The sequence below is a fragment of the Anguilla rostrata genome, chromosome 1 (genome assembly GCF_018555375.3).
Source record: "Anguilla rostrata isolate EN2019 chromosome 1, ASM1855537v3, whole genome shotgun sequence".
NCBI lineage: Eukaryota > Metazoa > Chordata > Actinopteri > Anguilliformes > Anguillidae > Anguilla > Anguilla rostrata.
Genome location: NC_057933.1, coordinates 73,050,020 through 73,067,854, shown reverse-complemented (window position 1 = coordinate 73,067,854; position 17,835 = coordinate 73,050,020). Strand labels below are relative to the sequence as shown.

The window sequence follows — 17,835 nt, the reverse complement described above, 5'->3', positions numbered from 1 at the left end:
AATGCCCCCGGTGTCTTTAGCCAGCACCAATTGACTGCAGTTGCACCTGCTGGGCTGAGCCTCTAGACTAGAATAGACACCGGCTGCTTTTCCATCCAAAGCCTATTTTCTCCTCCATCTTTCCCCCTCAACATCTCCCCTCTTTCCCACCAACTTTTCTCCCCAATGTCTCTCTCCATTTGGGACGGTTCCCCTGCTGTTTAGCCAACCCACACATAGTAAAAATATTTCAAGCATCAATTTAACAACAACAGTGTTCATGTGAGCCCAAAAGAGATGAGATGTACTCTGCCGGAGTGAAAACATTCTCTGTCAGTCTATTTCAAACCAAACATTTTTACCGCGTACTCTTGACACACAATGGAGGATTCGCCCTCCATTGTGTGAAGCCCAAATCTTCAACCCAGGCTGTCACTGTAAATAACGTTCCGATCTTCACCGAACAGCCTGGTAAAAATAAAGGTTAAATAAAAAACAAACCCTCCCACCCCCCCTTCGGCCCTCCGCGCCCCAGTACCTCGGGGGTGACCGGGCTGCAGTCCGGCGCCGCCGACCCGCCGTTGAAGTGGTTCTGGGCGAGCAGGAAAGGGGAGCTGGCCATGTCCAGGAGAGGGTAGTTCACCAGAACCACCTTGCTGAAGTTAAACTTGTAGGTGAAGCGCTTGCCTTTGGTTTTGTGCAAAATCCGTTTGTTGTAGTAGTACCTTGTCGGATGAGAGAGAGAGGCCGAGAGAGAGCGAGTGAGAGGGAGAGAGAGGAAGAGAGAGAGAGAAAGAGAGAGAGAGAGAGAGAGAGAGAGAGAGAGAGAGAGAGAGAGAGAGAGAAGGGGGAGAGAGAGAGAGAGAGAAAGAGAGGAAAGGGATGGATAGGGAGAGAAGATTAAGACAGATGTGAAGGTAGCAATGACTGTGGATTTGAATACCAAATCAATCAAAAATGAATTCAGCCAGAGAAACATCATGTTAAAACATCCCAGATGAATTCGGACTTTGAATAGCATTTTCAGCTAGTTTAGCCCAAGAGTGAGCACGTGCTAATCCTTCTCTCGCAGGGTAATGGAAGCGGATTTCGCACGCAGCGAGTGCCACGGTTTTTTTTTTCTTTCGGCCGTCCGATTGGGCAGAGAGGCGGCGTGTTTCCTCACACGTGCTTCCCGTGGTGTTTGGCGGAGTCGTCCGAACACTAAGTGGGGTTGCGCGGGGTACTCGCACGCGCGTGGGCCGCGTGCGGCTGGCATGACCACACACGCAACACGGCCGTGTGCATGTCAGGCCACCGCGATCATTTGCGCGCGTTTGCTTGTGGCGTGGCTGAGCGTGAGCTGCCCGGTAATTGAGCAATTAAGCAGGGCTAATCAACGAGGCTAATTAAGGCCCGGGCCAATTCATAACAATTAAGACACTAGCGACAGCGCCTATTATTGTGAGGCCGGTGTGAGAGGGTGGGGGGGCGGTGGTGGGGGTGCGGAAGGAAAGACGGGGTACAAGCAGAGGTGCAATAAGGGGGATGTACCCTGCGCTTCCCAAACATGGCCTGAGCACAGCCAGAGCAGAGTGACATGTACAAGTCTAACAGCAGAGGTACCGATCAGTCCTGTGCAGGGAAACTACCTGATATGTTCTTGTTATATCCGACGAGTTTTAAATGGGCTTAATTTTATAATCCTTATTGACTTTTCGGAGCCCTTACAGTGAAATTCAGTTTCCATTTAGATCTTCAAAGATAACGTGAATGGAAAGTATTGACATTCTTCAGGGAAAACACCACCTTAATATTTTGATTTGTGAGGGAGAAGCAGGGAGAGCGAGAGAGAGCAAGAGAGAGAGAGAGAGAGTGGCAGGAAGAGGGAGATGTAAAGGAAGGCCCTCAAGACTGGCAAACAGACAAATAAAGTGCAGAGACACAGACATAAACACACAGACAAGCAGACGCACATGCAGAGATGCATACAGAGACTCCAATACACTGCACCGACACGCAATCACCGAAAGAGGAAAGAAAAGAGACGAGAGAGAGGAGTGTGTGTGTGTGTGTGTGTGTGTGTGTGTGTGTGTGTGTGTGTGTGTGTGTGTGTGTGTGCTGTGTGTGTGTGTGTGTGTGTGTGTGTGTGTGTGAGAAAGAGAGCGGGAGATGGGCTAAGAAAGACACACTGAGAGTAACAAGCAGAGCCTCGTAGGTGGGAGACAGAGGGATTGGGCCATAGTGATTTATACCGACAGCTACAAAGACAGGGACAGCGATAAAGAGAGACAGACAGTAAGCGGCAGGAATCAAACACACACACACCTGCGGAAACTTACGAGCAGACAGGTGCAGTCGCACACCCTAGTAATCTGTGCCTACCTTAGTGCCCGGCTCAGCTTGTCGTAGTTCATGTGAGGCTTGCACTTTCTGATACCCCACAGTCTTGCCACCTCGTCGGGGTCTTTGATCACGAATTCTCCGTAATCCCCCTGCCAGGCGATCACCCCCTGGTACTCCTCTTTCTGCAGGAGCTCCAGGATGAAGTGCCACAGCTGGATCTGCCGGGAGCCGGGGCTCGACTCGGGCTTGTAGGCCCAGTCCGGAAAGGCAATGCCTGGGGTGGAGGAGGTGGGAAAGCAGGGGGATGAGACTGAGGCCTGTTTTTAAGGACTCGCTAAAGAGTCTGCGTGACAGACTGACATGTTTATAACGAACTGTCTGACTCACTGCCTCCATTTTTGTCTGGCAGCACTCGGTTGTATGTTGAAATAGAGATTTTTGCACTTCTGAGATGTGCTATATGGCTGCATCTATTTGGGGTGGGTGGGGGGGGGGGTGCAATGACAGTCCTGGAGGGCCGGTTCATATGCAGATTTTTGTCACCAATTACCTCGGCTAAAAGGACTCATTGGCAATCTACACCGACTCTGGTTCGCTCGTAGATTAAATGTTTCATACAGCGTCACAAGAACCAGTCTTTGACTGTCACTCATGCGCTCATCAAGAAATGTAGCAAAAATTTCAGATGGTGCAAATGCTAGGGCCAATTAAATAAATAAGACCAGAAGTTGGAAACCAGAAACAGTGACGGACCTGGTTGCCCACCCCTGCTCTAGTGTCTGCAGATGTACACCCTTATTTTGGCATGCGTTTTTTTTAAGGCGATGCTTGTGTAACGTTGATTTGCAATCCAACTTCCATACCTTTAACAATAGGGCAATGAGAAACAAATGTTAAACCACACTTAAAATAAAGGTGGTATTACAAACTGCATCAGTGGTTCCCAACCCTGTTCCTGGAGATCAACCGCCCAGTAACCCTACAAAAGTGCACCTCATTCAACACCTGCAGATCTCATCCAGCTGCCAATTAGTAGAATCAGGTGTGCAAAATTAGGGTTGAAATGAACCCTGTGGTTGAATGACGGCGGTTCTGGAACCAATGAACTGGGAACCAATGAACTACACTGTCTTATAACTGGATGTGGTACTGCACAGGGTTTGGGTTTTCACTAATCCATAAATGTAGCCACATCTGGGGGAGTCATCATACTTTTAGCACTGCAAAATAAATACCCCCCCCCCCCCCACCCCCACCACCACCGCCCACTCACAGAGCAGCATGTGACTCACCTGGGGTCCAGAGGGCTGGGACAGGGGGGGTGAGCAGCAAGTCACTGACACAGTTACAGTCCATACCTTCACCACACCTGGGAGGGGGGAGAGAGAGGTGGAGTCTTGCATTAATTAATCAAATCTGCAATGGAAAATCAAATACAATGGCAAAACTTAACTCTTCAACTTCTAATATTAAATTGAACCCATTCACACTCAAAGTCCATATGACCTCAAATAAATCTCAGCCTTTTACCTGTAGAGGGAGGTGTGAGACTGAGTACAATGATTGACACAGGTGTTGTAGACAAAAGCTCATTAAATAGACACTCTTTGGCTTAGGCTTTACCTGATCCAGGTAAACATCCCAGAGGAATTCATCCCATCTATAGTGATTCATAATGTTCAATAACATCAGCCATGATTTCATGTACAAACTGCATATTCATGCAAGAAATTGTCCACCTCGTCTGCCTATTAATTCACCAGATCTGCTTCACGTTTGATTATCTCTGAGTAACTCCATAAACTGGACCAAAGTAGAGTATGACACTTAATTTTTAGCTCAGGTCATACACCAAAAGTTTAAATTTGGAAATGTAAAAAATTACATCTTGGTTACAGATTTATAGAAAAGGTGTTGTGAAAAAAATTCTAACACAGGTTAACACATGCTCAATTTTTCATACTCAGTAAATCAATGAAGCAAAATGAAATGGATTAGATTCATTAAAATGTCTGACACAGAAAAGAAAATAGTATAATAATGGTGAGACATCAGAAATGATGTGGATCATTCAAGACATAAGTGTATACATTCCTAAAGGGGAATATAAAGGGTGTCTGGGAACTAGTTACAGTACCACAAAATCATAAAGAGCATCACAAACCTCAAACAGAGGAAAAACCCACCAGTACACTCATTTTCTAATGCTAGTCTCTCCATCTCTCTCTTTCACTCTGTCTGTCTGTCTGTCTGTCTCTCTCTCTCTCTCTCTCTCTCTCTCTTCCTCCTCCCTCCCTCCCTGTATTTAATTATGCTCTGTGAATTTTGGATTTTCCCTCCAGCATTGAAATGGAACGTGAATTATTAAGGTGTGTTTGTATAAATTATTATTGCTAACTCCAGGCATTTCTCTCCTTCTTTTAGTCTTTGGACTGTATCTCTCTCTTTCTCTCCCTCCCTCCTCCCCCCTCTCTCCTCTTTCTCCCTCTTCAATCTCTCCTTCATCTCTCTCTATTTTAATAGAATCTACCTCCAGCCCCGAACCACTCTTCCTCCTGTTTCTCCTTTCATCATTCCTGTCTTTATTTCCCCTCTTCTTGCCTCCCTCGCTCCACGCCCGCCTGTGTCTCTTTCCCGTTCCGTCTCTCTCTCTCCCTCTCTCTCTCTCTTTCTCTCTCTCTCTCTGTCTCTTTAAGTGAGGACATTTGTGTTAACTTTTCTCTCTCGCACCCTGAAAAAAATACCCAGAATAACAATTAACTTCAGGCGCGCGCAAGTGAAACGAATTAATCGTTCCCTTCCTTGTTCTCGTGCGGACGGTACGACAGGGTGATCAATGAACCCGCCCTCAACGAGCCACAAGCGGGGCGGACACGGCCCAGGGTGTCGACAAGACCGTCACCACACACCGTTACCGGGAGGGCACTTCGACACCTTCACCCCCAATTTTTTTTGGGGGACAGTTTTAAGCAGACTTCTCGCAAACCGAACACGCGCGCAACAGCAAGCTTATTTTAGCGGGAATCGAGCGCCCTGGCCTTGCGTGGAAACGAGGGCGCCGTACCCCTGAAACCGTTTCACACGCGAGTGTTGGCGTGGGGATGTTTTATTTACGCGGCATCGCGCGGTACACAGCGCATACATATATCCGGAGCGCGGACGCCGAGCTCTCCGGGATTCATCGCGGTCCGTGAGTGGCTCCCCTAAATAACACCAAAAAAAAAGAAAAAGAGAGCACGAAACAGGAAACCGAGGACGCCGGCGAATTTTCAAACCTAGGTACCCTGTTTTTTTTTTTTTTTTTACCGCTCCGGATGAGTCATAACACTGGGAAGCTGGCCCAAAGTTGTTTCCCCGAGAAACGGAGGAACCCCGGGAACGGAGTTCGGTCGGCGGCGGCGGCGGCGAGCGTTTGAAGCGCGAGTCGGCGGCGCGTAGCCCGTTAGCGTGGCGTGCGCTCCGCGCGTCCGGCTAAACGCTAGGCGCTCCCCCCCGGGGGGGGGTTCCTTCTCAAACGCTTTCCACAATAAAAGTTTCGGTTCTGTTACGTCCTAATGAGATACGCGTAGCAAACGCTAAGCATAAGGCACAGCTCCTGATCGTCATAAAAGGGAGGTTCCCAGAGTGCCCGTTAAGGAGGCCTGAGTGAATGAGTATGCAAGTATGCGTGTGGGCGTTTTAGTCTGTGACCCACTGTGTGCACTTATTCAACATCCAAACTAACTTGCAGCCTCCCACCCTCCTTCCTTCCATCTGGCCTTTTTTTTTTTTGGAACAGTATATCTCGTCACCACACTGGAGCAACACTGAATCGTTACGCAATTTGTATATGTGCATATCATGAGGCAAGCTCTTTCATAAAATCAATTTGGACGTCTCTCTCTCTCTCTCTGTCTCTCTCTTTCTCTGTCTCTCTCTCTGTCTCTCTCTCTCTCTCTCTCTCTCTCCCCACCCGGCTTGCAGACGCTTACGCGCGATCTATACGCACAGCGAGAATCCATCGGCCGCGTTCCTGCATGGACTCATCTGCCCGTCCCTCCTCCGCTCACCTATCCTCCCTTCCACACTCACTCTCTCCCTTTCTGTGTCTTTCGCTCCCACGCAGTAATTTTCTGTTTGATTTCGGAGGTAATGCATTTTTTACAAATCAAAGAGGAAGCTGGGCCGCCCCCCCCTCTCCCCCCTCCCCCCCTCCCCAATCTCCCTCTTTGCCCCCCTCCCTCATCCACCCCCCAGGCCAAAGAGGAGATAGATAAAGGAGGCCCCATCATTTCCTTGTTAGTTTTGATTTGGGCAGCACGGGGCTTTCAAGTTTCCCCCATCACCCCCAGAAACATTATAACTAGCAGCCCAGGGAATACAGCACCTCACACACTCATAGACTGGGAGACACACACGGAATGATACAGCATGCATATACAGGCACATGTACACTCGCTTACTCACACACAGATTCACACACTCCCCAAACTAACTCACACACACACACACACGCACATGCACAAACACGCACACAGATGCGCACACCCAATCACGCACAGGGAAAGGCACACAGACCGATACAGAATTCATATACAGGCATATATATACACACACACAAATGCGCACACATGCACACACACACACCTTCACACACGCACACATACACACGCACGCACACATGCAGAAACACACAAACACACAGTCACACACACACATAAACACACACAATGAGAAAGAAGTTTGATAGCAGATAAACTCAATCTCACACATTTATATCATAATTGTGCCCACAGATCGCTTCACCTTCCCGTGTATACAATCAACATTTGCCCTTACCTTGGAATCACAATTAGCCCTTTAAGGTATGTGATTAAAATATTCGTAACTGAACATTCTAATGCTGATGTAACAATCACTACTGGTAATTTAAAGCAATGGAGTGCTATAGCACTGACTTATAATTTTGAAGAAGAAAAAAACACTCCAAGAAACACGCTCTTCAAAGGATGAAATACAAGCATTTTTTCATTTTGTGGCCACATTTTGGCGAGATTAATGCAAACAATTGAGTTTGTATTGGAAAAAGCTGCAACACTAAAAACACACACCTGTACAAAAATAAATAATATTTTTCCTCCCTTCAAAAGGGAGAGGTTGAAATAGTTGTGTAAATATATGTATGACACAACCATTTCAACCTCTTTTCTCAAAGTGCGGAGAAACTATATTTTTCCTCAATATGAAAGGGAAAGGATAGACACACTCAACATTCTGAGATGTGCGCCAATCCTAATCGCAATCTGAGACATTGTCACTTATGAACAATGAATCTACCGTAAGTGTTACATAATTTTCTGAAGGCTTCGAAGTGCAAAAATGATGTTGATGTGTCCCCGAAATCAAGCATTTGAATATGAGCCACAGATACACATGAAGCTCAGATTTCTGATATCTCTCACACACATGTGCACCTATGAGCGTAGAAGCATGTGTGCATTTACACACACACACACACACATGTGCGCAACACTACAATACATTCCCATCAGCACGCACACGCTCAGACAGACATAAACATCCCATCTCCTCCCGCTTTTCAGTGTTGGGAAAGTTTACAGTGAAGCTCGCTGCGCAGGAACGGAGGAGAGAGAGAGAGAGAAAGAGAGAGAGAGAGAGAGAGAGAGAGAGAAAGAGAGAGAGAGAGAGAGAGAGAGAGAGACGGAGCGGAGGAAACAGGGCTGGAGCTGTGGGGATGTGGGGATGTGGGGATGTGACACGGCACCTCGCGTCCAGAGATGCGGCACGCGGCACGCGGCGGCGCCGAGGAAGAAACACGGGGCGAGAAAGAACAGATGAGAGGAAGGCGGTAACGACACACGGAGGAATACGCGCATGAGCGGAGGAGAAAAGCAGCGCTGTTAGCCCGCACTTATCAAAGGTGTCCGAAGACATGGCGAAAGGGAGTCTCGGTATTTAAAAAAAAAACTTGGGACTGTCGTCTCTCTCTCTCTCTCTCACTCTCTCTCTCTCTCTCTCTCTCTCATAGATGAAACAGACTTGCCCCATCTGTCTTTTCTTTCTTTTTGGTTGGCACTGAAAAAATAACTGACTGAATCTCTCTCAACCCCCCCCCACCCCACCCCCCCCTCTCTCTCTCTCTCTCTTTCTCTCTCACACTCCCTCTCTCTCTCTGTTCTACTCTGGTTTGCACTGACACATCGCACAGCCTGGGGGTCGAAGAACAGAGAACTGTGGTGTGAGTTTGTTAGGAGAGAGGGAGAGGGGGAGTGAGAGGAGGGGTAAAAACGGAGGATGGCACCGAGACATACAGGGAGAAGAAGGCAAAGAAAGGTGTTATGGAGAAAAAAAGAAATGGGAAGAAGGGGAAAAGTGAACGAGAGCAGTATTGGGGGGTTACAAACTGGTACCAAATGGAATAGAAGTTAATAAGAGATATGTCAAAAAGTTATATGGAAGGGGGCATATAAAAAAAATTTAATTGATTTTTAAAATAATTATAATTGGTTATTTAGGAGTCAATTGTTTCAATTATTGGCACGTAAACAGAATTTCACTACCACATGCATTACATTGTACACAACAGCATCATCCAAACTGGCTATTTCACTGAAACCGACACTGAAACATTTACAATTTTCTGCTTTATAACTTTCTCAAAGGCTTATTAATGTCAGGTGTATAAATATACAACTGTCATGTATCACAGAACCAAGATCATCATATTTGTTACTATGCATATTTATAATTATTATAATTGATATATTAATTGATTTATCTAAATATTACCTGTTCACACTACTGCCATTGTAAAATTGGAATCATTATTTAATATTTTATTTTGGAGACTACTCAATCTCCTTTTCCAGAACAACTATCAGGCCATCATGGCAAGACACATCAAATCATTTACTAGAATTAAAACAGACATTGAATTCAACTAATACAATAAATGACTAAAATATTTTCATTAAATTACATGCATGCGTTTAGCAGACTTCTGATACAAAGTGACATATAAAAGTGGATATGTGCCACTTAACTGTCAAAACAGTAATTGATAATGACTAAAATCATTATTTTAAGCAACATAGTTCCACCACACTGACATGCATATACACTATAATGTTCTTATTAGCAATCCTGCATTTGCAGAGCATGGATCATTACTGAGCAAAACGATGGAAAGTTAAATCTGCAGCCTAATAAGGGGAATCATGTGTGCCATAAGTACACGTGAAATTTGCTCTGCAATTAAATATTTACTTCCTCTTAGCTGCATTAAATTGAATTTAAAACTTATTAGGAAAACAGAATTTTCTGTCTGTCAAAACAAATACAACTGTGCATAAGATCTGGAAACTCTCTTCCCATATACTTTAATTGGTGATTAATATGCACAGTATCGTTAACTTAATTTTTAGTAAAAATGCAATTTACTAGAAGGCATATTTCTTTGTGACGTAATGTGTGAGGAATACGGTGAACTTGAACTGTATTTGTACCAGATGTGCCAAACATCAGAGGCTTTACAGCTCCACCAACAGAAATTCAGGTAAATACGTGGAAAAATATTTTGTCTAATGCCCACAAGTAGCCAGGACTATGGGCTGCTTGTGTTTGGTTACTTTTTAAAATCTTTATCTGTATTTTACCTCATAGTTTGTCGTTTCCTTGTATTAAAAAGTTTGAATAAAGTTTGGAAGCAAAACACAGAAAAAATTACAGAAAAGATTGTGCAACAGAAGTTCTGAAATGAAACGAAATTAAAGGGACAACGAAAAGAATGACGAGAACTTAACAGACTAATGCAAAAGTATACTTAATAAAGTGAGAGAGGGATGATGGGAGCAGGCGCGTATGTGATTTGGTATCACTATCGTATAGAAGAGCGGCCTTACGATATAAGGAAAATAAGAAAAAAAGAGGAAGAAAAAGTATCAATCGATAGGGTTAAATTATTCATCGTCATTAATTATCGATCGCTCTCCGCTGCCGGCTCGTCCGCCTCGCGCCAGAGTTGAAAGGAGGGAAAGCGCGCTTTATTAAAACCGGCTCGAGCCTCATTGTTTCATGTCCCGCGGCAAAGAAAAAGCTCGAGCTTGCTTCTCCCCGCGCCAGAGAAAAATATATACACACACATTGCCCCCCCTTTGCGCTCTCTCTCTTTTCACTCGCTCGTTCTCCCGACGCGCGGGGGAGCTTTAGGGAGCCTCGTACGGTGTTCACGGGGCGGCTGTGTCTCGCGTGGATCGATGCGGGATCAATGGCTCGCGCTGACTAATAGCCAGAGAGCGCCTTTGATCTCGCGGCTGAGAGATCAAAACCTGCGCGAAAGGGAAGAGAGAGGAAGAGAAAGAGGAAAAGAAACTGCGCCGGCGAGCGGACCTTCAACTTCACACTCGCTGATACACATATGCATTGACGCACGCGCGCACACGCATACACAACCCGGGACACTGGGCTGGTGATGAGAATTTAGTGCATTTTTAAGGATCCAAGATACACTTCTTAACCTACACATAGATGTTAAATAAAATGAAAATATTGCCATTACAAGGCAAAGTAGCACAGCAATATGTATGTTGTTCATGTACCTGCATTTCTAAAAACAAAGCTAATAGTACCAGTGAAAGTTTTGGTTTGATGACCAACACCTGTCCATTTGTCCTGCATGCATGCCCTGGATCAATCTAACTTCATTCAGCTATCCATTTAATTTGTGTCACAGAAAGAAAACAAGACTTACATGACACTGCATGTTGGACTCATATATGAAATTCACCTTTTAATGTGCAGTATCTTGTTGTGGAGCAAATACATTTGAAAATTGTTCAATTGTGTGTGAGCACAGGCGTATGCTCACGCATAGCATAGGCAACCTTGTCAACATTTGAGGAATGCACAATATGAGGATTTGATTCTGTCCTCTCTTCTGTATCCTTTTACTAAAACATGAGATTACCCACTCCCCTGTTCTAGTGACTGCACGATTGGGGAAGGGAGAACCATCTGTTCCATCTTTGGAACAGCTGAGTGTCCTTTGGGGTCTACTGCATGCTTACCCCACAGCCAAACACACACACACACACAATCTAACATACACACACACACACACACACACAATCTAACATACACACACACACACACACACACAATCTAACATACACACACACACGCAGTCTCACACGTACACTCACACACAGAGTTTCACATGTACACACAAACAAACACACAGCCTCACATGTACACGCACACACAGATGCACACACACGCACACACACACAGAGTTTCACACAAACAAACACACAGCCTCACATGTACACGCACACACAGATGCACACACACGCACACACACACACACACTCACAGTTTCACATGTACACTCACAGACATGAACAAAATGTATGCATGCGTTGCGTTTGCACAAATACATGCACAAACAGAAAAGGTAAGTGAATGGTAGAGATAGAGAAACAGAGGCTGTGAGGAGACGGGCATGGGCACGTGGCTGGCAGAAGTGCAGGGAGGTGGTTAAGTGGAAAAATGGGCAGAGCTGCAGCAATAAAGACTGGGGCTTGGATTCAATCAGCACTTAGTCTTAACTTCGGCTTGCAATTACTTGTAAGTGCTTGATTTTCTTTCCACAAACACAGTTTGGCTAGTTAATTCTGGTGATTGCTGAACTCTCCAAACTTTGCAAATGGTTTTTCTGGTTAAAAAAAACAACAAACAAAAAAAAAAAACTTGCATCTATTTGAAAGTCACGGTTAAGGGTAGAAGCTGACTGAACTGAGGCAGGATGAAGGTAGGAGAAAAAGTTGTGAAAACATGTCCTGTGCAGGAAACAGTTCACTGTGGTGATTTCCCATACTTTCATTTCTCTTCAGGTCTATGTGTCTCCCTGCTCCTCCATGCCCTTCTTATTCACCTTCTCCAACCCTCAAAATGTGCAATAGACCCTTCCATCCACAGCCTTTCCTGCCTTCTGCGACCCCCCCCCCCCCGCCCCCCCGCCCCCCATCCCTTCTGGTCAGTGAGTTACTCTCTCTATCGCTCTCACTTCCCGAATTAACCACTCAAGAAGTCACCACTGACTCAATCAATAGCTCATACATAAACCCTGCTATAATCACTCCCTCTCCTTGTCTGTCTCAGCCCCGTGCCTGTCTTTACCCCATTTGCTTCCCCTTTCTTTATGCATTTCCTCTCTCATCCTCTCATTTACTCTTTCTTTTAGTCTTCCTCATCTCTATCCATCGTCCATTACCTCCCCACCCTATCCACCCTTCCCAACTTTACATGAATGCACATCACACACGATTACGTATCCTTACGCTGCTCACATTCACTCATCAGCTTTCACCATCAGCAGGCAGACCCACATACACACACACACACACACACCAGCAAATACATACATGCACACACACACACACACCAGCAAATATATATATGCACACAGACACACACACACACACCAGCAAATATATATATGCACACACACACACACACACACCAGCAAATACATATATGCACACATACACACACACACACACCAGCAAATATATATATGCACACACACACACACCAGCAAATACATATATGCACACACACACACACACACACACACACACCAGCAAATACACATACGCACACACACACACACAGTTTCACATGCACAGGTACACACAGAAACACACACACACACACACACACACACACACACACACCAGCAAATACACACATGCACACACACTCACACGCATACATGCACACACAAAACAGGACATCTTATGGGTATGCAGAACGAGCAAAGCTTAAAATTTTTTTAAGGGACTTCTTTTTTAAGGGCAGTGCTCATATGTTCACAGAAATAAATAATTAAATCTAGAACTCTGGTAAAAAGTCAGTCACCCCAACCCATTGTCTAAGCCCTCACAACCCAACACTGAAGCGCCTTGTTCAATAATCCATTCAGGGTTCACTATCTAAAGTCTGTAATTCAGTGCTACAGTAGCTTTCTCGTATGTGATATTAATACAGTCACTTATTCAGTAGGTTTGTGTGTCAGTCAATAGGGAGGGCCAGAAGATATTGGTCAGCAAAGAAAACCGACTCATTTGTTTTACATGAAAAGTATGGAACAGAAATTGTTGCTCTTGGACAGTATTTTTGAAATTATAGGCTACCCTTTCCAAAGGAATCCGACACAGACACAAAAAAGCACAGAATTTCAGAATTACACACTCCCTCTCGCTCCCTCTCCCTGCCCCCCCCCCCCCCCCACTTCGCCCTCTCTCTCTCTCTCTCTCTCCCGGACTCTTTGATTCAGTAGTACAGTTTGATCTGTGAGAGAGCGAGTTTTGTAAACACATTTTTCACAATCATATAGCCATCGGCAAGGGGGAGAGAGAGCAGAGCGTATAAATGAGGGAAGGAGGGAGGGAGGGAGAGAGAGAGAGAGGGGGAGAGAGAGAGAGAGAGCAGTACAAAGCAAGGGAGAGGAGTGGGAAGTTTAATGAGAGGCAGGGATGGAGAGACAGACAGTCAATACAGACAGACAGACAGACATGGCAAGACCAACACAAACAAACAGACATACTCCAAAAGATCAACCTCGCCAGACCAAATAAATTATATGCACAACACACCAGCAATTCTACCAAACACATCATAGCAGAGCCATAGTTCCACCAACAGATTTATGCACTATAGGCAAAAATCCGTTCATCTTTTCGGACATATCATTTGACCTTTGCTTACGCCAAGTAGCCTACTGGAATACTAAGACCGAGGGAATTAGTAAAATATTTTTAAGGAATTGACATTTGTGTCAGGAATAAGAAATAGAGGGACAGGACTATCACGGGACAGATTCAACAAAAATACGAACAGACGCAGGGACACGCAGATTACAATTACACAAATAAAGAGAAGAGAAGAAAACAGATAGTACTACTAGCCAAGCTAATAAACATGCACGCTCCTATTCCTTTTTCACTTTCTTTTACCATTTATTTCACACCGGCATCTGGGGCGCCTAATCCGTTTAGCTTCGATTGTTAAACCAGTAATAGCGCTAACCCGTCACCTCCGCCAGCCCTTCTCCACGGGATTAGCCGAGCGGAAGAGACTGCAGATCGGTTCTTGTCGTCAAGAGAATCGAGGTGAAAACCTTGCTAGACAATGTCTGAGACCAGAGCATTTTAAAATTATTATTATTATTATTATTATTATTATTATTATTATACATAAATTAATGAATTACATGTTTAAACTTTTCTTTATCTCCATCTTCCAGTGTTGCTAATATGTCCTAAACATCCGTTTTTAAATATCAGAACGAGACCAAAAACATAAATTTATCGACAATGAGGTTTACTCCATAAATTAAAAATCTTTGCGACCTGCCCTTCTTTCTCTCTTCAAGCCTTTGACTTTCCACCTTGGGTGCATTTTTCTCTCCTTTTCTCACCGTCTACTCAAGGCAGGTATTTCAAAGTGCATAAAAGACACTACACATTTACAGTAGTTACTGTGCGTGGGCTTTGTCAATTGTGCAGTTTGTAGTTGGCTACTGGAGCTATTTTTCCGTCAATTCTCCAAGGAAAAGTAACTTCTCTCTCTCTCTCTCTCTCTCTCTCTCACACACACACACACACACACGACATAATAGTTATACTCATGTATGCTTACTGTAGGCTATATCACTTCTTTCCAATTCGCGGTGCAGCAATCGCCATAAACGAGTAGGCAAATTTTCGTAATTTATTCAACTATTTAACCTTAAACCAGAGCTGTATTCCCCTGTCAATTACTCATACGCATAGCCTAATGCTTGTTTGAGTAGTCTATTTCACATACCCGGATACCCGCACACATAAGGTGCGCGGTTTGTTTACATACATAGATTCCGAACGATAATCCCACTGAGTCCCTAGCGCCCCTCGTTAGGCGGGAAAGAAACGATATTCTTTTCATTTCTCCTTTGGTTTCTTTTCCCTTCCTTTCAAAAAAAGAATTGCTTGAAGCAGTGTATAGTTAGTTGTCGACGGCACGACGGAGGAGGAGGAGGAGGAGGAGGTGTGTGTGTGCGTACACGCGCGTGTATGTGTGTGTGCGCGTTTCTTCTTCTTGCCTTTCTCTTCCTATCGAGGGAATTGTTCTCAACGTCCACAAACACATCGCAAATACCCGCCGGCCTCTCACCATCGATTTCTAATTAGACGGCAGGATAATCATTGGAGAGAAAGATGAGAAAATTGAAGGAGGGAGTGAGGGAGAGAAAAAAGGAAAAAAAACTAAATATATAAATGATGTAGTGATTATTCGGATGAATATGAACGTTAAAATACATAAACTAATACGCAAAAAGCGACCTGAAATAAAGCAAGATGAACGAAATAGCATTAAAAGGAATAGGCTTACGGGAGGGAGAGGAAATGTGGCAAAGGTGGATATCGACGAGAAACTATATAAAAACAAAAAAGCAATGTAATAAATCCTGTGTAAATACAAACTGAAGAGACACAGGGATAGACAGAGAGAGAGAGAGAGAGAGAGAGAGAGAGAGAGAGAGAGCAAAGGTTTGGTATACCAAAAATGCGTATACAGGAGGGCCGAAGAACGCTGGTGGCAGGTGCGCAGAGGCGACGGCGCAAGTTTGACAGGATTGGGGTACAACGCAGTGATAACGCCAGAGTAATTAAACAAAAAATGGTTTAAGTCCGATCCCAACTGTTGCGACTGTCCGAACTAGATGCCGTTCGCCTTGATCGCCGAGGAGCTTTATTTGAATAAAATAAATAATCACATTAAATCAATGATGTCCACGAGTAAAATCATGTATTTCATATTATCATGCTTTCCCTCTGACAACAAATAAATAAGTAAGTAAGTAAGTAAGTAAGTAAACAAATAAGTAAATAAATAAATAAATAAATAAATAAATAAATAAATAAATAAATAAATTCAGCTTCATGGCTAAGCGCTAAGTGGGATTGTCCAGATATTAAAGAACTACAGCGGTATTTCGTCGGCTACATTTATTTGCTTCGTTCTCATCTACAGCGACAGCTAGGTTTGGGGGACCTAAAACTTCTTTGTCCTATTGACTAATAATATGATAACACATTGGGATCTAAAACTGATTTTTTACATTGACTAATAATATGATAATATATTATCAGCCCCCAGAATTCCAGCAATTGTTTTTTAAGAGGTTGGCTGCAGTGACTACTAATTTTACGACCAAATTTTACGCAAAGTAGTCTGCTCCTATACAGCCAGTACAAACAGGAGTTTTCTGCTAGTCCATCCACTCACCCTCGACTCTAAGATACATTGTTACAAAGTATGATAATTACAATGAAATGTACGATAGCACTGTGCTATGAAACAAGCTCATTATGATAGGGCAGGCCAATTATATTAGTAATACATGAATTGTGTTGTAGTGGTGTGACATATACTTTTTTGTTAAAACAATTTTGTCCCAAAGAGTACACTACTACAGAATAGAGATAGTACGGTACATATAAAGGAAACTTTCAAAGTGTTGAGCATCTGGAGCAAATTACCCATAACTTGTCCCTCTCTCCCTACTCTCTCACTCTCTCAGTCTCACCCTCCCCTACTCTCTCTCTCTCTCTCTCCTCCACCCCTCTCTCCCTCTTTCTCTCTCTGACAGTGTGTGACAAGGGTTAGTCAGAGGGTTCAGTTAGCTAATTTAGTTTAATTAAGGTTTCATCATCCTGAAAGCAGGACCGTCTTCCTTGCTCCCTCTTTCATGCCACTCTGTCCCTCATTCTTTTTCCTATTCATCCATCATCCGCCTCCCTCCCCCTTTCCCTCCACACCTCCCATCCCCTACTCCTCCCTGCACGCCCGATCCCCCTCTCCCAGCGTCTACATTAGTGCCTTCTCCGTTCGCCTCGTCTCTCCCCCAGTTGGGCATTCTCAAGCGTTGCGAAGGCATTTTGCTAATAATTTAGGCCTATTTACATACAGCTTTCCCCCCACGCGTGCCGCCACCTCCCCTCCCTTTCTGTCATAATGATGGTGATGAAGTGTGGAATTATACAGAGGGCTAATGCTGTGACTGCCCTGCCCCTGTAACTCAACACACACTATCAATCTCTCCACCTCCCGTCCTCCCTCTACAACTCTGCACACTGTCAGTTTGCTGTTTCACACTGTACTCTCTCTCTCTCCCTCTCCCTCTCTCTCTGTCTGTCTCTCACTCTCTGTCACACACACACACACACACATGCATGCATGCATGAATGCATGCAAGCACACACGCTCTCTCCCTCTCTCTCTCTCTCTCTCTCTCTCTCACACACACACACACACACACACAACATTTTATTTCCTCCGACTTGTTATTTTCAGCATTAATCTCTATGTTAGGCATGTGTTAATATGTAAGGTCCAAAATTGTTCAAAATTCTATGGGCCAAATCTGTGGTTCAGCTTCACAAAGCATTGTAGCTAGCATATACACCCATACACCAATGGAAATCAATT

At 44.4% G+C, this 17,835-nt stretch overlaps 1 protein-coding gene across 3 annotated transcripts in view; it reads right to left on the bottom strand.

The window, feature by feature from the left end:
- The window catches only part of erfl1 (Ets2 repressor factor like 1), a 47,754-nt gene that overhangs the window by 6,465 nt on the left and 23,454 nt on the right, over positions 1–17,835 (bottom strand). For all 3 annotated transcript variants that reach the window (XM_064299060.1, XM_064299041.1, XM_064299050.1), the window contains 3 exons: positions 3,597–3,673; positions 2,344–2,578; positions 518–704 (listed from right to left, as the gene is read on the bottom strand). In XM_064299060.1, the coding sequence (XP_064155130.1) occupies positions 518–704; positions 2,344–2,578; positions 3,597–3,660 (486 nt within the window). In that variant the 5' untranslated portion in view covers positions 3,661–3,673. The remainder of the gene's footprint in view (positions 1–517; positions 705–2,343; positions 2,579–3,596; positions 3,674–17,835) is intronic.